At 47.4% G+C, this 22,914-nt stretch overlaps 1 protein-coding gene across 1 annotated transcript; it reads left to right on the plus strand.

Annotated features, from left to right (window-relative positions):
* Window positions 1-930: 930 nt before the first annotated feature.
* FJX1 (four-jointed box kinase 1) lies at window positions 931-2,448 on the plus strand. The gene has a single exon (XM_067295547.1). The coding sequence runs from the start codon at window positions 1,091-1,093 to the stop codon at window positions 2,354-2,356; it is 1,266 nt and encodes a 421-aa protein (XP_067151648.1). The 5' UTR covers window positions 931-1,090; the 3' UTR covers window positions 2,357-2,448.
* Window positions 2,449-22,914: the final 20,466 nt, after the last annotated feature.

The following is a 22,914-nucleotide window of genomic DNA, read 5'->3' on the forward strand; positions in this document are numbered from 1 at the left end:
GATGGATTAAGAGAATGTTTTTAATAACATCACGGGAGAGAGAGGGAATTCCTCTTTTCTTACATTAAAAATTCGCATCTTGTTCTGCCTGTTTGGAAAACCAGGAATTATTGTGATATCTGTGCTATCTCAAGAAAACAGAAAAAGTTGAGTACGTGAGAAGGAGCAAATGATTTTTCTTTTGCAGTGTTTAAAATTCTGTATGTGGTGGCTTTGCTTCGCCGATCCAACTCCAATAACTACTTCGGAGGATCGCCACGGCGGCGATGGAAGAAGGGAGAGGTGTTTAATCAAACTCCGCTCACAAACATGCTGTTCCCAGGAGAGGTCTCCAGCAGAATGCAGAAAGAGCAGAGCTAAGTTTCCTTACCTGAGGAAGGCATTGAACTGGAAAAGGCCGGGCAGGGGGACACCGCTCTGCCCATCTTCCGTGCACGCCCCAGGACCTCGGAAGGACGCAGCTCTTGAGAGAGAGGCCGCGCTGGCGGCGGGAACCCCCCAGGCAGGAAATCCCGTTTCCCCCCGAGGGGCGACCCCCGCCCGGCGCGGCCGCCCCCCAGGAGCCCGCGGGAGGCGCGGAGCGAGCGGCCGGGGGGGCGGCGCGGCGGCACCGGAGCTCCGCGGCCGCCGCTGCTGCCTGACAAGCGACGGGGCGGTATCGGGCGCGCTTCCCGGCGGGCGCTCGCGGGGCCGGGGCGGGGGAGGCGACGCGCCCCGCGCGGGCACCGCGCCCCGAGCGCAGCGGGCTCCGCGGGCCGCCCCCCGCACCGCCCCGGAGGTGGGCCCCCTCCGGAGCGGGCATCGCCGCTTTAAGCGGAGGGCCACGCTGGGAGGCGGGGCGGGCCGGGCGCGCCCCCCCGGCTCCCCCACGTGGTCTGGGTGCCCGTGCCTCCCGGCCGCTGGCGGGGCTGGGCGCACACGGCGCGGGGCTGCCGGGGGGCTGGCCGCGTCGGGGCTCGCTTGCTCCCGCGCCCGCGCCCCGAGCGGCCGCCCTGCCCGCCGCGCGGCCATGCGCGAGTGCCGCGCCGAGCAGCCGAGCGGGGCTGCACCGCCGCCGCGTCCCGCAGCAGCGGCGTGAAGCGGCGGCAGGATGAAGCGGGCGAGCCGGGCCGCGCCGGGCTCCCTGGCCGTGCTCGGGCTCTTGCTGCTGGGCTCCCTGCTGGGGCTCTGGACGGTGCTTCTGCAGCGGAAGGCGGCGGCGCAGCGGGCGCCGGAGCCGCCCGGCCGGCGGCCGCCCCCGAGGCCGTGGGGCTGGGGGCGCTCCCCGCCGGCGCCGGGCGAGTCCCGCGGCGGACAGAAAACTTTCCGGGCGCTGCTGGCGGTGCCGGGCCGGGAGGAGCGGGCGGCCGAAGGGCGGACCCCTCCTCCCGGCCCGCCGCCGGCGGGAGCCGCCTCTCCGGTGCAGCGGGGCATCTTCTGGAGCCGGGAGCTGGAGGAGCAGGTGCCGTCGGGCTTCGCGGCGGAGGAGGCGGCGGCGTGGCTGTCGGCGGCCCGCGCCGCCCGCGTGGCCTCGCTGGAGCGGGGCGGCTGCGGGCGCAGCTCCAACCGGCTGGCGCGGCTGTCGGACGGGAGCCGCGCCTGCGTCCGCTACGGCATCAACCCGGAGCAGATCCAGGGCGAGGCGCTCTCCTACCACCTGGCCGGGGTGCTGGGCATGCAGGAGCGCCTGCCGCCCATGGCGCTGTCCCTCGTGGAGGCCCGCGGGCGGCAGTGGGAGCCGGTGCGGGAGGAGCTGCGCGGCTCGCACTGGGCCGAGGGCGCCGTGGTCAGCCTCACCCGCTGGGTGGACAACCTCACCGACGTGGTGGCCCCCGCGCCCTGGGGCGCCGAGGCGGGCGCCGGCCGGCGGCTGCAGCCGCTCTCGGCGGGGGAGCTGGGCGCCCTGCCGCCCTCGCAGCTGGTGGAGCTGGTGCAGTGGAGCGACCTCATCCTCTTCGACTACCTGACGGCCAACTTCGACCGCCTGGTGAGCAACCTCTTCAGCCTGCAGTGGGACCCGCGCGTCATGCGCCGCGCCACGAGCAACCTGCTCCGCGCCCCCGACGGCGGGCTCGTCTTCATGGACAACGAGGCGGGGCTGGTGCACGGCTACCGCCTCCTCGCCATGTGGGACCCCTACAACGAGCCGCTGCTCCGCTCCGTCTGCGTCTTCCGCGAGGGCACGGCGCAGCGCGTCGCCGAGCTCCACCGCCGCCGCAGCGCCGCCGCCGAGCTGCGCCGGCGCTACCGGGCGCGGGAGCCGCTCTGGGCGCGCCTCGGCTTCCTCTCCGAGCGGCAGGCGGAGCTGCTGCAGGCCCGCGTCGACTTCGTGCACCGCCACATCGCCCACTGCCGCGCCCAGGCCGCCGCGCTCTGAGGGGCCGCCGCGCACCGGCCCCCAGCCTGGCCCGGCCCGGCGAGCGGCCAGCTCGGGAGCGGCGCCGGCCGTTACGGAGCGGCCGTTGCGGGGGAGGGGAGGGGCAGACGCGCCCGTTGCGGGGGGGGGGGAGAAGTGCGCGCGACCGTTACGGAGCGGCCGTTGGCGGTCGAGCCCGCGCGCGAAGGGCCGGCGCCGTCGCTGGGTGAGACGGCGGAGGGAGTAGCGGGAGCCGGCTGCCCGCCTTCATTTGCGGTTTTTTTTTTTTTTTTTTTTTGTTTTTCTTTTTTTTTTCCTTTTTTCTTTTCACGTGGGGCGGCGTAGCTGGGCCCCGGGACCAAGCTGTGAGGAGCTGGAGCCGCCTGCGCGCGCGCGCGCTCCCGGGCCGTGACCTGCGAGGGAACTGAATGTAGTTTGCAGAGTGCCTCTTCTAGGTAGCGACCGAAAGGCTCGGACCCCCGTACGCGGCCTTTGGTGCCTCAGAGTCGTCTAAATACTTTGGCCTCGGGGTCTGAGCCTGCTAGGTGGGGAGTGCTCCCGTTCTGGTTGGCCCCCGAGAGCAGACTTTTTCCTCATTGCATCTGTGAAGTGTGGATAACAACTGCCTACCTGCCTCCCAGGGCTTTTCTGAGGAGCCATTAATTAAAGTTTGTCAAGATCTCTGAAGATGCAAAGTGCTGTCAGTATTATAGCCGTCTTAGTTCCACACTGGGTCTCTGTTTCCAGAGTTTAAAAAAAAAAAACAAAAAACTGTATCTTAAGTATTTTCCTTAACTCTTGGTGCACTTGCCCACAGAAAGAGACCCTGTAGGAAAGCTACTTTCTTTATCTGGATTGGGGTCGACTACCTTTTCCTTCCAAAGGAGGCAGACAGATACATTTTTATATATTCTTCCTTTTGCAACAATTATTTAAAAATGAATATTGATATTCATAGACCAAGAACTGATTGCACAATAGGGGAGCCCTTGACTGGTGAAACTGCCCTATTTATGAAGCTTGTTTCCTATTGATTTTCTTTAACCGGAGTGAACCTTTCTGCTGGTTGTTAAGTTTTGTCAATGAAAAGTGTATAGAAAGCCCATATTCCCGTAGTTCTTAGTCTTTGTTGTGGACACATCTGGTTAAACTGTTTTGATTCTTAAGTGTTTGTAATCATCATCATTTGATTTGACCAGTAAAATAACTGACTAAGGGGTGACAGAAGAAAATCTCCCAGGTTTTAGAGATATTGCTATGTACTAAGACTTTGACACGATAGTTAAAGTGGAGAAAAAACTGTTTCATGCACTTTACTTTGACTTTTTAATTTTTTTATAAAAAAAGACCTTTTTATTTTACAAAGTCTGCCTTTTATGTACATTATATATGTTCATAAGCTTTTCTGTAACATACTAAAGAAACTGATATTTCAGTAAAGTGTGTTAATGTTTTACCTCCTTTGTCCTGGATATTTGCCTGAGCTTTGAAAGGGAAATGCACACATCTTCGGTGTTCCCTGATGAGTGATAGAGACCATTTTTTTCCAGCTTACTCCACTGAACTGGATGAGGCTTTTCTCATTTCATCCTAAGCAAGAAGGACCATAATTAAGCCTTCAAACTCTGCTTTTCCTTCTGTCTTTTTCCTAACAATTGTGGCACTGAAATGGCAAAAGCTCTTCAAGTGGCTAAAGCAATATGACTGTTGTCTGCTTTAGCTAAACAGACTTTAGTCTATTTTTAAACTTTAAAATGAGCCACTTCTGACTAGCATTGAGGTAGATGGTGTGGGCTTAGCTGCACTCAGTCTCTTCAGGTGTTCAGATAGCGTACCAACCTGTTAATGCAAGTTACTTCAAGTGTTACTGTAAGAAAAACATCCTCAGAGGTGTCAGTCGCTTTCAATATGTATTATTTTGTACTGTTTCTCAGTCCTCTGTTTCCATTGTGTTTGTCTCTGCAATGGGGGGTTCAGGCAGAACTGAAGAACAGGGAAGTTTTCCAGTCTTGTTAAAGTACTTTTAACAAGAGCTTTGTTCTAGGTGTGGCAGGGTGTACAAAATGAAGTATTTGTATCTCTTGTTTGCTTTTTGAACATGTACCAGTATTCATAGAAGAGGTAATCGTATGGCTCAAAATACAGCCAAATTAGGGACAGACAAAAGGACAAAACAATCCTCTTTAAGCCCCAGATGCAAGTATGTATCCTGCTATATCAAACAGCAGCATAATCTCTTCTACACCTGGGCAGGCACTTCTCTTGATGAAGGCAATGGTGTGCTCAGTGGATGCTAGGCAAGTAGGTGCTTTTCTCAGTATGTCAGGCACTAACCTTCCCCCAGACTTTGAGTGCTGTGCACTCATATGTACTGGCAGGAGATCTCTGGTCTGTTAATATTCATTTATTTAGATTAAACTTCACAAATGGATAATTTTCTCCAGCAGTTAGGGTGGGGGTTCTTTTTTCTTTTTTCTTGGTAGGACAAGATGACAGTTCTACAAGCAACTTAAAATTAATGGTCAGTTGGTTACCTATATTAGATATTCCAAGTGTGTACATGTATTTATTTTAAAATGTTACAACAGCCTCCAAGACTAGCTTTCATTCAATTGCTTAATTGACAAGGCTCTTTACTGAACTTGTATTTATAGTTCACAGCATTTATCTCTCCGAACAATGCACAGAATCCCATGTGACATTCCTCTGCCATTTAAATGATAATACACAATTTAACTATGTAATTCTTAATTCTTCTTTAGTGCTGTTTGTCAGCATTACTTTCTAACTCAGATGCAGAAGGTCTGTCGCATTCACCTAATGAAAATACATTTAAATAATAAATTGCTGGCATAAATTTTAAACCACCATGAAGAGCAAACCACTGTGCCACAAGCATCTAAGGTTTCATTTTGGTTTAAATGTTTCGGTAGGTATCAGCACAACTGTGGTTTTGATGGCTAATGGGCAATAAATCTCTTTTGCAAAGTCTTTAAAGCCAGACCCTAGGTAATTACACCTTTCAAGAAGAAACACAGTTTTCTATTTGATGATTGGTAACTACCTCAAGTTATATATAGGTTGTGTGTTCAAAAATGGCATAGTTAGGTTAATGAAACTAGAGATTTTGTGTTAGAGAATCTGTGTGCTACTGTTTGTAAGTAAGTGTGCTTATTCAAAGAGGATGTAGAAAACTAGCTTGATTGGATTGTGATACTTTTCTGTGAAACTTGCTGCATTTTATTCTTCTGGTGCAGATCATCTGCTTCTGTGCTAGAGAAAGCTTTGAATTACCATCACATTAAGGAAGACTAACTTTCTCTCTTCTGTGTGATTTCTTTAAGGCAAACAGTGCCTTGTAAATTCTTGGTCTGGTACATTCTTTGCATGCCTTTTTAGCTTTATGTGCTGTCTGATGTTTGACTATCTTTCAGCAGAACAAAGGCATGAAATTCTATAAAACTTTCTTTTGTATGATAATCTCATTTGTACCAGTCTAATGCTGCTTTCTTCCAGTGAGGTTTCTTTTGACTTGGAGTAATAGGAAAGGCAAATCAGACCATTGCTTATTTGAGGACTAGAAGACTTTAATACCTGGAAGGTTTAAGTAGAAATTAATCTGTGATAGGAGGAGTTATCAGTTCCCTTTGTGCATTGCTGGCAGCTGAGCAGTAGTATACCTGAAGTTAAAGGAATCAAGCTGTATAACTTTTACGAGAATCAGGCTGTAGGGTTTTAGGCCTCACTTCAGCAGAGCAATTAAGGTCGCACTTAACTTCCCACCGCTGCTCACTCAGGGGCTTTCAGTTGAGTATGGGCTTACGTGCTCACTGCACTGGGGCCTTAATGGGATGTGGGTTGTTGCACTGAACAGAGAAGAGGCTGGGTGGGGGTTGCAGCACGCTGGCTATCCTGGATCCAGGGCAGAGTTTTGTGTTTTTCAGCTCTGTGGAGACTCATGTGCTTAACTGATAACACTAGCTTTAGAAAAGAAAATCTCTAGAGGATTTTGTAATGTGAATGCACTTCATTAAGTCCCATATTTCAGCATGTTTCCTCCCCAATTTTTCCTTTTATTGGAATCTAAGGGATGGGGGGGGGAGGGGGTTGTTACTACTCACAGCTTGATTTCATTGTCACTGAGACATTATGTCCAACTCGTACTAGTGTGAAAAGAGGGCTGAGTTCAAGGTTTCTGAGACCTACATAAAGGGTGTCAAAAATGTGGTTGCGTGGGGAGTGAGTTACTGCTGAATCTTTGGGGTGTGACGAACAGCAGAGGCTCTGTGAATTCAGTAGGCTTTCCACTTACCGAACAAAGCAAGACTGGCCTTTGCAGGACAAAGATCCCCTGCTTTTGTTTGTCTGTGTCTCAAGTAATTTCAAATCTGGATTTATTTGCATTGTGGATTTCCCTCACCATTGGCAAGTTCTTTCCAGGGCCGGAATTCCCTGGCCTCACACACAAAAGCTGCTGCCCCAGGCAGAGAGCAGAGTTCATTGCTGATGCCCTGCTTCACTGGCCAGCTGAGGTCAGGTCAATCTGTTTAAAGATTCTGGAAATAACTGAGAGCCAGTGGAAGAATGTAAAAATAAAGTTAGTTACACTTTGATTTACTTGGCTTACAGCATGCCTTTAATATCATCAGCAGAGTTTTTGTGGTTTGATTTTCCTTTGAAGTTTGGTGCATTTTTTTTTTAATGTTAATAATACTCAGAATTTTCTCACTGACATACTAGGTGGTCCAGGACTAGCTTGGATGTGAGATCATATTAAAACTTAATCCCATTTTGCATGTTATTACTACTTTGCAACCACAGCATAAAATTTAATCAGTCCTTCAGAGCAGCGCTCCCTGGATTGCATGCTGCAAAGCTCTCGCACCACCAGGCCAGGCTGCGCAGTAACAGCGCCTGCCGGGGCCCGCATGGCTCCCGCGACTGTCGATGGCCTGGAAAACCTTTCACCTCGCCCTCTCGGGTGCTAATGTGGCTCACCACTGAAGTCAATGGACACAGCTCTGAGCAGAGGTTATTTCAAAGGATAGTGACTTGCATCCACAAATAATATTTCATTGTGAATCAACTGGCATTTTAACAAACTTTATCAGTCACGCCTTCAGGAATCGTTTAACCTAACTTGTTGTACTTTGCACACAGGCCAGGCATGAAGGGGAAACAGCTACCATGTTACACCTGTAATTTCTCAACCCTTTTGCGGGCTGTGGCTTTCTGTCACCCGACCTGGGCAGAGGCGCAGCGTGAGCTCACCAGAACAAAGTAGGGCAGCAGCATCCACAGATAACTGCTTCCATGTTTGCTCACTAGTATTTCACAGTACTTCAGTACTGCTTACCTGTGTGTCCTGTAGGGTCTACCTGAGCAAATATCTTCCTCTTCTCCTCACTTAAAGTCAGATATACAACCTCTGCTGCCCCTCTGTGTCATCAAGATTTCACATGCCTGTGTCAGACTCCTGACAGTCCACAATGGTGGTTTGGAAGGTTCCTGCACAGCTTCTGGACTTCTCAGTCCCTTCAGGAGGAGCACATGTGCAGGCCTGCTTGAATCAGAGCCACGACTGTGCACAGGTGTGAAAGGAGCTGTGCAAACAAAGAAGGAGAATTAGTACAGCTGAAACCAAGCCAGCAACGTGCTAAAGGAAAAGAGCTCTGGCTGGATTATCAGAGGATGAAAGACAACAATAAGCAATGAAGAGGGGCAATGCTGTTATCAGACTGTATGTTTCTGAGTGATCCTGCTATTCAACTGCTTCTTTTTGTGTTTTTTGTTGGTGGCACTCTGACTGTTTCTACAAGGAAGCAAACCTATGGGAAGACCGGTTGTGCAAAATGCAGATATCACTGACTCAGGGAAAACAGAGCAGACATCCTGAAAACCCAGGAGCCTCCAGTTCCCATCCCAGGGAGGGAAATGCAGGCAGGAAGATTTCATGTCAGATACAAGCACAGCACCAGCTGGGAAGAGTAAGTTACAGTATACTGTAATACAATTATACAGGCATATTTAAATTGCACAGTTATTGGTACTGCCAGGATATTCTTATGCTTGTCTAAGCTCTGCCTACCACCTCTACATAGTGCAAGATGGTAACAATCCAGGCTTTTTTCCCCAGTGATTATGTATACATGCAACCAAGCCTCAGCTTTGCTAGATTGTACCATGCATCCATCAAGGCTGGTGTCTTTTTTTTCTTTCCTGCTTGGCTGATTCCTCTAGCCCAGCCAAAATGAAAGTACTGTGCATATTAACAAGGAAAACCAGTTGAAGGAATGCCACGTTAACTGTAGTAGTTAAAGTAACAGATACTTTAGAGAGAGAGGGAAAAAAGCCCGCTGAATAACTCTTTGCTTACACAGTTTTGTCACTGCCCTCAGTGATAAGCCAGCGCAAGGTATTCTGAAAGAAATAGTCAATTGCATGGAAGTTTGTAAAAAGGAATAGATTGTAAAGCATGGAAAAGCAAGTGAATCCCATCCAATATATATCTGTGGCAAAGGACTTGAGAGATGTCTTTAAAGAACTCATCCACAGCCCAGTGTGGACAAGAGATATGCAGGAATGGGAGGAAAAGTGCTATAGAGAGACAGTTAAATCCTTAGAGAAACTGGGAATGGTAAACAGCAAACATCCTTTGAGGCAATCATACGGGTTCATAGCTTGCTAATCTCTCACAGCCCTATTTCTCCACCTTCCATGACAGTTTTACTGCAACAAGTTCTGGAATAGGTCTTTTTCTAGACAGTTTGTGCCGAGCAACAAAATAAAATGGACATGCAGGGCAGCCCTCAGCTCTGGAGCACAAGGGACTGGCCATTTTGCAGGGCTGACCAAAGAAAACTTGAAATCTTGAAAGCCCAGCCTTGTTTTCAAAAGTTATCAGTAAATGTTTGTATGTTTAATGGATTTCACTTTGCATAATATTAGGTATAGCCAATAACTTTTTACTGCCCTCAGTATTTAATTCAACATATTTGATATTATTTACCAAAAATCATAGAAAATGTCTTTACTTCCCTAGTTTTGAGTTGTGAGCAGTTCATTAAAAAAGCTCACTTTCAGTATCATAAAATTGGCGTATAACATTTAATGTCCAAATACATAATAGTCCATGGTTTCCCAAACTATTTGGAGTGGCTGATACTGCGAGCCTTGAGGCACTCTCAAAGGTCATCGCTGTAGCTACGCAGCGCTGAGCAATTCACAGAGGGTTTCAGCTCAGTATGGTTTCACAAGTGGGCTGCAGAGCAGGCTGGCAGCCAGGTCCTCGTGGGCTGGTGTTACAGGGCGCTAGCAGAGCCTGCCTGCTGGCGATGGCTGCTCCTGATGCTCTCGGGTATCCTCCAAAACACGTGCAAGAGTTAAAATTACTGTTTGTCTGTATGGAGTGAGTTGCAATTGCTTTCCTCTTTTAATTGAAACATAGCTAAAGAGTTTTGTTCCCAAAGATGTCTTGCTTTACTAAAAGGCAAAGACATCTGTTAAAGTGTCCCCATGCGCACACAACCCCTCCCTTCAACTCCCCCATCCGCCAAAAGCCTTTTCACTTCATGGCTGAGATCTCACAAATTCCCTCGCAGTGAAGACAGACAGCCATTTACCTAAAGTGGCATTAACACACTAATGCAGCACGTAATGAGGTAAGGACTGAATACATTTTATACCAGTATCTCAAATAAGAGCACAAAAGAAGGGTGGTTTATTTCTGCCTATCCGTAAATTTTAGTCAGAGGAGTCATAATTTTTTAATGTGCCTGTCTTGCTAGCTTCCTTTTTGTGTTCTGCTGTGGGGGAAAGTGCATTAATAAACTATGGTTTAAAGCTGCCATTGTGACTTTTCTTTTCTTTTTTTCCTGTGTATGATTTCTTGGAGAGGAACTAGGATCTGTTCCCTCTAGTTATTTGTTTAAGTGACTGCAGTTAGTTGATTTCCTTTGGTTTAGCTAGGTCACCTTCATAATCCCCAAAGCTGTCAATGCCACTTAATGTTTTCAGACTAAGGAAAGGTGATTATTTCCTTTGTCTTGTTAAGAATATATGGGATTTGCTCATCTGGCAAAGTGTTCTATTTCTTTTCTTTAAACTCAGTGCAGTGCAAAATCAGGTGACATACATTATGGATGAGCCTGGATGCAAGGATCTGGAAGATATTAATGGTATTATTTCGTTTCACACCAGCTACACAGCAAGGCAACTGCTCAGTGGAGATATTTCTAATTTTATAGCCACCAGAGATCAAAACCAGGCCCTCTGTTTGTGATTTGTGGGATAAAAGTAACAGGCTAAATACTTCTCTGATTTACAGCCCTGCAGGGGTAAAGGCATGAATTTGTCTGCAATTTGGATGCAAAAGCTGATGATGAGTATATCCATGATGAGTATTATTTATGATATGGTTTTATCCTACTTGCTTTTAGAATTGACAAGGGAGACTGACAGCTGTGGCTAGCAGACTGCCAGGAGCCCAGCTAAACGGAGACTGCTGTAAGAATCAGGACTATAGGACATCTTATGAGCTCCTCTATCAAGGAATATTTCAGACTGTGCCAAAAATGAGGCAATCATCTCCAGGCTCATAAAAACAATTACCTGTGTAGAATTTTATCAAAAGTAGCTGCAAAGAAGAAAAAATGTTCAAACAGGGAATGTCACACTGAGTCCAGTTATATTACTTTCAAGGCTCATTAAAGAGGTTGGTAGGTCGCATTGAGTCATTCCCTTCCCAGAAACACGGTACAGCGTGGAGGGGGACAGAAGCGGCCCGGGGACTTGCACAGCTCATTACGTGGGATGCTGCCCAGCAACAAACAGGGGATCCTGAAATCACTAATGAAAGAGCCCACTGCAGTCATTTATCCCTCCATCCAAGCCAGTTCGGTGGAGGATCTCTTTGCTCAGTGTGTATTTTGCAGGATTTCGCCCAGACTAACCTTAAGTGACTCACAGAACCAGGATTTCTACCTATTTTCTTGGAGACTATTCTACATTCTCACAGGCCTTACAAATCGTGCTTTTCCTTGTGATATTTAAGCTATGTTTTTGTTTTTAAGAAGTGTCCTTTGGAGGAAGATAAAATGTTCTTAAACAGGAAGGACTTTCAAAGTGTTGATAAAGTGAGAAGGAGAAGGGTCATCTTAGCTGACATGAAATCCTCAAGATGAAAGTGAGCTGTGCTAATGTGGGATATTACTATCTCAGATGATAACTAGGGAGAATAGTTTCTCGTTGTATTCACGTGTAGGAACGGCAAACCTGAGAGACTTGACAGGTGTGATAAGGCTGAGGGCTTCCATTAGGGCTGTTAACAAGGCTCTTCAAGCGACTGTCAGCCATAGAACAAAGGAAGTCACTGATGACTGACAGTTGTCTTACCACTTTGTGATTTATTACGGAGCTGATGAAACGTCAAACTTTCTAAAGACAGGTAGTTGGAGCTGATACAGAAAGGTTACACAGATGATCCTGGGCTGAGTCGCGTGTTTTTCTTCAAAAAACAAACAAACAACTTCCCTTGTTTCTAATAATGCTTCAGATGATTAGAAGTAAATTATAAATGTAATTTACTTGTCAGTATCCCGTCTGATAGTTATTTTACTTGCTGTATTTAGTTCATCTTAGTCAAAGCAAACGAATGAGGCACTTTGTGCTAATAGTCTCCAAACAGTTTCATTTTCTAGACCTCTTTTACACAAGCAGGACACTGTAGAAGCTGTACTGTAGACGCTACAGTTGGTATTCCTTGAAATTAAACTATTCCCATTAAAATAAAAATCATTAAAATTATCTCTTGATATATTTCGTGAAAGACTATTTAGGGTGGCTTTTCTATGAATCTTAACAGGCCAGGCTACACATTTTTTTCTCTCTTTCAAGCTTTCAGCTTTAGCTCCTTCATACTGAAAGGGAAGTCGAGAACTGTCTCCTACACCATGTATTTCCTATAAAACAGCATGGCAATGCTGACAAACCCATCTCCCTTAACAGTGCTTTTAGTGACATTAGGAAAGCTGCCTCTGACCAAGAGACATGGGATAGAGAAATTAAATACCAAATTATAGATCTAAGGCTTGGTTGCTGCATGGTGATGTACTGATGCTTTCTAAGATATGAACAATCTGGGTTAGTACATAGATCTCCGATTCATGCACAGCGTCAACACTTAATATGAATCAGGATGCTTGTGAATACAAATGTTAGGAAGATTTTGTCTGGCTCTGGGAGGAAAAAAAAACTCAGGATCAGTATTAGCGCAACCATCTCTCTCCCTTCTCCTCCCACCTGCTTTGGCTAAGATAGTTTAAGCCAAGGAGCAACCATAAGCACATTCAGACAGGATCGAAACAGGTGGCCTGGGAAGCTGCAGGATCCACGATAAGGCTGCTGATGCAAGTGTCGTCCATTGTGGGAAGAGTGGCAGCTGGCGCAGGTTATGCGCAGGGCTTTTCCTCGAGCAGCCAGTCTGTTGCCCGCCAGCACTGCACCGTCGCTCTGCCGGTCTGGCAGTCACCAGCCGCAGCCAGCGACATGACACACTTTCTTCTGAGTCAGAATAGTCACAGCTCTTGTTCCACACAAGTGGGAAATTTGACAGATGTTTTCTGTACTGAGTGGCAAAAAACCTGAAGTTTCTGTATATTTTTTATGATAGGTCGTTTCTTTCTCCAGACTTAATACTTCTCCCTATGAGTATCATCCTCACCATCTCAGCAGCTAAGGGTGATCTTGAGAAACAGGATTGGATCTCAAAGTTGGGGAGCAAAAGCAGATGGATACGTCAGAAAAGACAGCCAGAGAGAGGAGCTTTGCAAGCCGAGCGCAAAGAGGCTGTAGCTACATACCACCACCTAAGGTATGCAGGTTCCATTGGTGAAAGGGCCAGAACGGGGGCACAGCGGAAATGTGGGGGTGGGACAGCTGTTTTCTCAAGAAACTCAGCAGATTCCAGCCAACAGGAAGGAACGTGCTCTAATAAAGTCTTCTGCTGTGATGTCAGTTCAGATGCTTGTGCCTTATTTATGATGCCCCAGCAGTTAAGTAACTCGCCACAGGCTATGGGGTAATGACCAAATACCACATCTGAAAGAAGGGCTCGAGAATTTTGACCCCTCACCATGTTCAAACTGTTCAGCACCTTTTCCTTACCCTATAGATCACTTTGCTGCCATCCACACTTTGCTATGAGTTCTCAGACACAATTAATATTTGCACATGCTCATACATGTTGTATCTTACGCAGACAAGTCTGGCAGCCCTGTGCTGTCTGTTAGCTTCCCTTTGCTAAACTGGGCTAAGAGGACATACCCACTCTTACACATAGTACCCCAGAAACATCAGCTAGAATGATAAGGAACACATGATGTGTTATTTTATGATAAAATGAAAATTAATGTTTCCTTCAATTGTATTTTTTCAATGTGCTGTCAATTTAATGATATCAATTGGTTCCTTTCAATTACAGCAACTATCAGCATGTTCACAATTATCAAGAGAGTTTCTTTTCAGACAGGGAAAGTGTACTCATTGAACAACTTTAAAAAATACCCTGCCTGAAACAAATTACTCACAAAGCTCATCAACATTTCAGTTCTCAGTTTGCATAATAGCATGAAAAATAGAGGTATGTCAGATGGAACCCTTTATGCATTAGAAATGACAAAATTTTGACTTCTAACATTTCAGATGTGTGTACATCTTACTGAAATTGTTGGGAAAGAACAAATATAAGAAAACCATTTCCAGCATCTCTGTGCCAACTGCCAGGAGCTGAGATATAGCATGGCTATATAATAAATAATGTTTAATGATAATGACATGTAACATTCAGAGACAGTAATACAATAAATACTGTGGTAATACCGATGATGTAACCCTAGTGCTTTGAAGTTTTCTCATTACGGATTCAAAGTGCTTTACAAAGATGAGTTAGGCATCCCCACACCCTTGCAGACAGTCTGTTATTGCCCTCATACCACAGGGAGGAAAGCAAAGGAAGGGAGAAGCTTAGGCCATGTTACATGCCACTGATAAAGCCAGAGCACCAAATGTAGCAGCAGGGCTTGGGCGTTGATCGATGAGCTCTGGCAAATAGTGCTCTTACCAATGAAGTGGAGTTAAGCTAAGGTGAAGCTGCCAAGATTCGGGCATGTATCTTTTTCTACTAGTAGTGCTGTGTGGGCAGTAAGCTGTGATAGTGGGATGGAGAGGACAGCTGGGGCAGTAACTCCTCAGACCACTGCAGGAAGATCTGCAAGAGCAATATCCTGCAGGTGGCTAGGAATTTTAGATGGAATTAATGTACTCAGCCTTGCAGGCACTGTTATTCAAGCCCTTTACCCATAAGCTGTTCACACCTTGGTCTGGGTGACTGCTGCAGCTGGAGGAGGACACCTGCTTTTAACGTCACAGTGGCAAAGAGCACTGTCCCTGGCAGACCTGGCTTCTCTCAGGGAACTAGTTGCAGGGCCTCAGCGCAAAGCTCTGTTTTGCCTGCTGAGCTGTACCGTAGTAGATGCACATGGTGAGGCACTCTTGGTTTAGAGGTGCTTTCGATGCTGAGGAGCTGGCGGGATCCTTTACCATCTGCCGCGTGCAGGAAGGGCCTTTGTTCGCGCCTCCTCGAGGGACCTGCCTCCTCCACGCTGGCAGCTGGCAGCTCAGCCTGCCCACGCTGCTGCCGGGCGCTTGGCAGAAAGCTCGCTCCTGCTGCTCGGCTTCCTCTGCACACACCAGTGCGTAGGGCCCTCCACGCCTCTGCCGTATACATTTTGCTGCCTTTGTAGGAGCAACACGGCTACTTCACTAATTTCACCTTGGTTCCCCTTGTATCCCAACACCAGGCAGAAAAGACAATGCAGTTCTAAGATTATAGCTACAAGCCTCAGAATCATAATGACAAGTAAAATAAAGCTGTAACAGGGTTATAGCCTATGTTTAACATGACATCTTCCTAGTTCTTCTCATACTTCACCCTGGAGCCCTTGTGCGATGCATCTCAAAGGGCAACAATGTGCATGTAATGGAGTAAGTCTACTGCAGGCACTTAATATCCATACGAATTATTTCTTTTTTCCCCATGGTTACACTAGACCTTTCCTTCTGTTCCTATCTAGCATAAATGTAGCATCGATAGCTCATGTATTTATGCTTTTGGGATCCCTCCCTTTCCATCCCCTTCCCAGGGAGACAGCTTAATCCACAACCTTCTACCCAACAGCACTGTATTAACCGTAAACATTTTCTGTTAAGACTATGGACTTTGTGCCTTCCTACCCTTGCTAGAGATCAGGTAGGGCATCTTTGGGTACATCATTAACACTGATGAGAGAGCAGGAACAAGCACTGTGCTAGAGGAGCCCTTCAGGCCCCGCTCCTGCTCCTCATGTACTGTTGGCTTCCGAGTTTCAGGCTTGCAATGCGCTGATACGAGTTTGCACAGTGCAAAGGCTGAGGCGATGGGCCGAGCCCCTCCGGCCTCGCTGCCTGATCCAGGGCTGTCTCTGGAGCTGCTCACAGCCAACAGCAGGTAGACGGTGATGCGGGCCCAGGAGTAGACGCTGCCACCGGCCGGGCCAGGCTGTTGCTCGCTATCAGCCCTCAGGCCGCCTGGCTTCACGTTTGGGCTCCTCTGTCCTGTGGCATGAACAGCTTTGCAGCACACTTCATTCAAAGCCATTCCTGAAAGAGAAGAACTTTAAAAACTGAAACTTGAAACTGCTTGGTTGGAGGAGTCAATGTAGCACTATATATTAACATAGGTATGCATACTTAATGAGGATGGAGTGATGACTTAGAAAGATTTTGGATTTCAGTGCTCTTTTTTTTCCATGTGGACAGACACACAACTAGGAAACGATTTTTTTTTCACTGCGTTGCTGTTGGTGTGGTAATTTGCACTTTTAAAAGTATGGAACAAAATGATCGTAAAATTAAGCCCAACAAGAAATGCAGAGTTGTAAGCATTGTACTTATTCTATTGTTGTGCAAATGAAACCCTAGGGACAGAGAAGAAAATCAGGCCATTTTATGCTGCTAACTACCTAATTTAACTAATGTACAATCCAGCTTCAGAATAACTGGGTTTGAAAAAAGAAAACAGATAAGAAAATAAAACCTTTATTAAGATATAAAGGTAATGAACTTAAATCATTACAAGTGGGTGAGGCTTCTGTAGATCATCAGATATTAAACACAATGTAATCACAAATGTCACCTAGTATTAGTAGCCCTTCTAATCTTCCAGGGTTCAGGAACACAGGAAGGACTTTATTTTGATTTAATTCACCCTCAGCTTGAAAACTGATTTTCTAGCTTTCTGCCAGTAGAAGTCAGATCAGAATCAGTTTTAGTATGTTATTAGACCAAAACATAAAGTTTTGATCTTAGGCTGTTTTGAGGGAAAGGTGTCTTTTATTATTATTATTATTACTTTCAGAGAATATCTTGTTTGCTTATTTGTTTGTTGAGGTGTAAGTGATGGCTCTGGGAGTTTGTACTAAACTGCTAGTAACAACAGCGGAAATAGGTATGGCATTCATATGCTCCTCACAGAGCCTCACATTTTGCTCTATCAACACTTTTCTTAAGTGCATTGCATTAAGGATTCTGTAAGACAAGTTTCCACCTGGAGACAAAGCCTGCTCCCTTCCTCCCCCTCTTTACTTGAAACCTGAAGTCTTTTCGCATCAAGTATTTAATTTTCCTTTGTTCAGGATAAAATGATATGTAAAGTATGTGTTGCCATGGATGCAGAACTGAAAGCCTATTGATCCCTCCCTTATCCAGGTAGATTTCAACCAGGATATTTAACATCACACAGCACTACAGCATGGATGGGAAGACAGACACCACTGGAAAGGTGTGGGGAGAAGCAACTTCAGCACTGGAGTTCACACAGCTTGAAAGTGACTTGGTGAAAAAAAAGTAAGTCCTGTGCCTCTAAGAGGGCTGCTGTACTTGGTCTAAATGCGTCCGAGGGCAGCATCCCTTTGTCAGCCGTTGATCTTCTTCTTCCCTTCCTCTGCTTCGGTCACTAGGTATTTGGGCAGGTAAGTCTCGACTCAGAAAAGACGCTGCAGAAGGCCAGGAGCATCCCAGGAGCAGGAACAAAAGACGACGATGCCCCTGCGCCACCTGCAGCCCTGCCTGGCAAAGAAGGTGTCAAGGCCAAGGCGAGGGCCGAGGAGGCGACCAAGGCGAGCCCCGTGCCGTGACGGAGTCGTCGGCAGGGGCTGAGCTGGGGCAGAGCCGGTGACTGAAACCCATGCTAATCCCCAAATCAATGCAACGTATATGGTGTAAAGTACATTTCGCCAACTCCGTTCCAAAAAGCAGTGCTGTCTCTGCGCTTCACTGCCAAACCCAAACCTGCAGCTGTGCTCCCAGCTAAGGGCGGTTGTCCTGCTGAGCTTGATAGCACCTCTTCTCGGTTTGCCTCCTCTTATCTCCCGCCCCCACTTTCCTCTCATTTTCCAAAAGGCCATAGCTGTGATATTTAAGCATCTCAGTCCACAACTAAAAGCTTGGATTGTTCCCATTTCCCATCCAAACCCACTCAGATTTGAGCTGTGGCCCAGATAAGTCATTTTAATGTGTATACCACAGATGCAGAATAAGGAATAATGGCATTTTAAATACTGTGCAAGGGTGGTGTGAAGATTAATGTTTGAGTGCGCTGTGGGAGTACCACGAAAGCCAAATGACCCAGCTGGGTCAAGCTATTCATCCATCTAGGGCAAGAATATAAGAACAGGGTAAGTATACAGCAGCTCATGGCTCAGGGACTTCCTGAGCCAACACTTTATCTCTGTGTTTTCCTCTTAGTGGCAGATGAGACCATGTGCTCAGTTCTCATGAATGACACACTGGGTAGAGTCAAGCTACCAGAGAGGTAATCATCTCGTAGGAACCCTCCTTGGTTCCAGAGGGGGACAGATAGGGCATATGTAATAAATATACACGTTTCAAGAGTGTTTTACAGTGTTCCCCTAACTTAATTCCAACAGTATTTTTTGTACACATTATATTTTCTGTGGCTTCATATCCTTTCATTTCAGCGGTAGCATACATATATAAAAACATCAGTTTACTGTCGTAATTACATTGGACTGTGGCATCCACAGAATTGCACTAAAATTGTTTAATTTTGTCTAAAGAGTGTAGCATTACCTCCATAGACTTGCATCAAAATTGGCTCATTTTGCTTCAGATTATCTTTTCCCCACAGGATTGCATTATTATGGCTTGCACTCGCTCCTTGCTGCTGAGAGCGCAAACTTTAAGCCAGCTCAGGTCATGAGTTAAATGCTTTTTTTTTTTTCTGCTCACTGCCCTCTCCATGCTTAAATACAGAGCACCTTAGCCACATTTGATCGACAGTTCATGCAGTTTAGCAGATGGGACTGCTGTATCTGCTCCAGAGGAACTTGGAATCAAGCAAGCATAAAGCCTAAATTAGCTTCTCATTCAAACAGCTTGATATCTCTGTTACTGGGGTGGGGAAAGCGTGAGGGGGGTCTGCAGAAGAAACAGTGGCCATTGCTTTCCTCATTGCGTGCAATAATGCTGTTCTCTTGTAGGGCCGTCAGTCCCTCATCGCTCATAAGAGCTACCGTAGCAGAAAGATGCATTTTTTTTCTAACTGAATTGGGCTTTAATAAAGCTATTGTATTTGATCACTGGCTTAGGAAACAATAATTTAGCATAATAGGAAAAGATCATTAATGCTCAGTGAAACTAACGCTCTGCTCCAGTTTCTGTTGCCCTAGAGAGATGGAGCAAATCCCTTCTCCTTACCGAAGGCTAAGCACGGTGCCCTGCACTTCCCCTTCCCAGCCGCCGCCGCCGCCGCCGCCGCCGCCGCCGCCGCCGCCGCCGCCGCCGCCGCCGCCGCCGCCGCCGCCGCCGCCGCCGCCGCCGCCGCCGCCGCCGCCGCCGCCGCCGCCGCCGCCGCCGCCGCCGCCGCCGCCGCCCTCCCACCGCGCCGCTGCCGCGCGGGCGTGGGCCCCTCCGCCGCCATCGCCGCTTTAAGGAGCTTGGGGAGCGCGGGGCGGTGACGGCGCCGTGCCCGCCCCGCCTCCCCGCCGGCCCGCGCGGGGGACGCCGGGACGGCGGCGCTGGAGAGCTGCGGTTGCGGCTGCCGACGGCAGGCGCGAGGCGCGGGCCGGGCCGGGCCGGGCCGGGCGCTGCTGCCGCCGCCGCCGCCGCGAGGGCTCCAACGGCCCCGATGCCGGCCTTTCCCGGGCGCCTGGTGGCCGCTGCCCGCGGGGGTTCGCCTCTGGTGTGTCCTGGGGCTGCCGGTGGGAAGGCTTCGATTTGCTGGTCTCGTGATTTTTCACGGTTGGAAGCAGGGTGGTTCCTGATGCCTTTGGAAAAGCTGTATATTTGAGGAAACTTCCGTAGGTCGTGTAGCACTGCCACTGTGCTGCTGCTATCCTGATTCTGGCAGCTCTCGCTTCTTGATCCTAAGCTAAAAATCCTGCAGCTCTAGGCTTTTCAAACTCGGTGATATCTCACAAGGAGCCCTCACAAGCATCACTTAGAAGTCTGTTATTGCTTTCAGCAGATGCACCATGTCTTTCCTTTGTTAAGCCTGCTAACTGATATTTGAAGCCTCCCAACTTGCATGGGGATGGCTGATTCATGTCATTAGTTTTGCTTTGCTTCAGTGCAAAGCAGTTCCTTGTAGATAACCACAAATTTCATGTTGTAGTGAAAATCACTACCTCATAACCAGTGGTATTGGTCATTAGGTTAAGCTTTGCCTCCAGTCAGGAAGCTTTTGCTCACAGTTGTTTCTGGCTCAGTTTCGTGAGCTACGCTGCCTTTGCGAGCCTGGGGCTCCAATGCTGCAGTGCCAGTCGGCTGTTGTTCTCCCAAGTGGGGCTTGCAGAGTGGTTTGGATGGTGCGATGGCAGGAATCTCTCTGGGCTTTTGCCTGTGTTATGATCTTGATGGGGAGCCTGTGCTGACAGTAACAACAGTGGGGAAAACCTAAGCAATCAAATTCTAGGGAAACAGCAGTCAAGCTGAGCCACCTTTCCTCTGTTGGCAGGCATTTGGAGTAGCTGCAGGGAGGTATGCAGGTTAACTCTAGAGAGTCAGCAGCATGGGACTTCTTTGTCTGTTACAGTTGCAGAGTACTTGCTTTTGTATATAGCTTCAAGATGCTGTGAGAAAAGGAAGGATGGGGACAAAAATAAAGAGGGGTGGGATGGTCAAAGGCAGCATTGGCATGTGAGGGTAGGGGAAAGGTGCCACCAATCAATTGCAATCAGTGTTTTCTGTGAGGGGGGAAGGAACTAGGAGCTGTTGGTATAAGATCTAGTTGGGCACACGGCTCTTCAACACAGCAGTTGTGGATTTGATAGCTCTCATCCTGCTGTCCTTTCTGAACACCCCTCCCCTCTTACCCTCGTCTTCTGCTGTTTTGCTTGAGGAGGTGATTGAAATGTTCAGTCCTCTGGCCCTGTGAATTGGGAGCTTCAGGTCTGTTTTGGTAACTGGCTGGTGCAAGGTGCCCTGACAACCCTGGTAGGTCTAATTTTAGATCTCCCTAAAATGGCTTGATGTCTGTTTTCCTGAGACCCCATGAAAAGTGCTACTCTGTCTGCAGAACTGTGGGAGGCTTTTAAATCATAGTGTTAATTTTCTAACAACTAAAATAGGCATTAGGGGAAAAAAAATACTCAGATGAAGTTCCAGGAATTTGGGAGTGCATTACTCACTTGACAGTAAGGTTGTTGTTCATTAACAGACAAAATGATCAGTGGAAGAAATGCACATTCCTCATACTCTCCTGCATTCCTTCACTGCTGTGTGTATTGGGAAGTTTCTTCTCAACCCCCATGCTAGTGAGGGAGGGCAACAGACTGGTTCGGGGTGTGTGTTGGTAAAATGTTAATCCTTCAGCCTCCAGGTTGTTTCCAACAATGATGGAAGGCTGTTGCCCTGTGATAGCTATAGTAGCTATTTGTTAGTGCATATAGTACAAGTGTCATGCCAGCTGGCAGTTTCAGCAAAAAGGCTACCAGTGAAGGTTTTCTTTCAATTGCTAGATTAAGGCATGATGAGAAAAGCTGACATACTCTTCTGACTTGGCATTTTCTGTACGTGAAGTTGGTATTTCGGTCTCTAGGGCTGATTAAAAACAGCTCCTGCTTTGCACATGAGGCCGGCTCTGACTTTAGTGGAAATTAGGCACATTAAAGTGTCTGAGAAAAGAGGCCTGTTAGGGGAATGGATGAGATGTGACTTAAAAGAAGTCTTTTTCTAGAGATTAAGCTGTGGTCCTACCTTAATGTTTGGGGTTGTCCCTGAAGGTCATGGCTTTCCATTTATTTATTCTTCTCTAAAAGAAGTATCATACCGTGGACCCACTCACACAGATAGCTGTGGATGTTCTTCCTGCTTCTTCATGTCTGTCTTCAGACATTAAACAAGTTAAACTAAACCCAGAAAATCAGGAAGAAGCGTGGCCAGATGAGTTTAGTTCAGTTCTCAAATGTCACTGCTGTTGGAGGCGGCAAGGAGCTGTTACCTTTTGTGCTTTGGTTCAAGCTGCTGTTAAAAGAAAGTACAGATGCCCGAGCCCTTGAAACAACTTCACCTTCTTATGGTCTTCCCTGGAACCTGGTTTGGAGCAAATGGTCTCTGGCTTGGTGTTGCAGTGAGATTAGTGAAAGGCCTTTCTGCCACCATGCAACTCCCCTATTCCCTGCGAGCTGTGCAGAATCTGCCCTTGGTCCATGCTTCCTCAGCTGAATCTTATTTATGTCATAAAGTACACAGTCTAAATTAACTGAATATTACTGGTTTATATTTAGCCAAATCTGATCATGGTGGTCCCATCTCCATTACTGACAGGATAATTATTTGCTAGCTACAGCTTTAATTTCCTCGGAGTATTATTTTTCTTGAAATGAACTAGTGAGTCTGTGTTCTTCACCATGTGTGCTGCTGACACCCTCTGGGGCACTCCATACCAGGCTGCACCATCTGTATGAGGTGGGCCTTGGCTGAGGGCACTTGCATGGGTGAAATGGTAAGTTCAGAAGTACTTTGCAGATAAGGCTCCTTGTCTATGCATTGGTAGGCTTCCTGTGGCATAGAGGGAACTTCATTGGGGTGGCAGGCAGGATAAGATGTGTTAATATTCATGCATGCTTCAAATTGTTGGCTTTATCCAGAGCTGAAAGGCTTTAATGGCCAACATTGGGGTAGATCATGCTGCCTGTAACGTGTATGTAAGCCTATACAAGCCCCTGTGCATCTTCCCATTGTACCTGCGTATTAGTGTATCAATGCTTCCTTAAGAGATGGCATAATTTAAAACCATTTGGATAATATTCTAATTTTGTAAAAGAACCATACAGCAAGGGAAACCAAAGGTGCATAAATTGTCCCAAGCTGATCAGTCTTCAGAATCGTAGGAGCTATGGTAGTGGAGCCAGGCCATGGCCAAAGCTTAAGTCAAGTAGAACTTGTATATAAATCTCTCTGATTTTACATTCAGTGTCTGCAGTGTCTCCTGAGAGAAGGAAGAATGTTCTTGTTTTCTGCCT

Source organism: Apteryx mantelli, chromosome 4, assembly GCF_036417845.1.
Source record: "Apteryx mantelli isolate bAptMan1 chromosome 4, bAptMan1.hap1, whole genome shotgun sequence".
NCBI lineage: Eukaryota > Metazoa > Chordata > Aves > Apterygiformes > Apterygidae > Apteryx > Apteryx mantelli.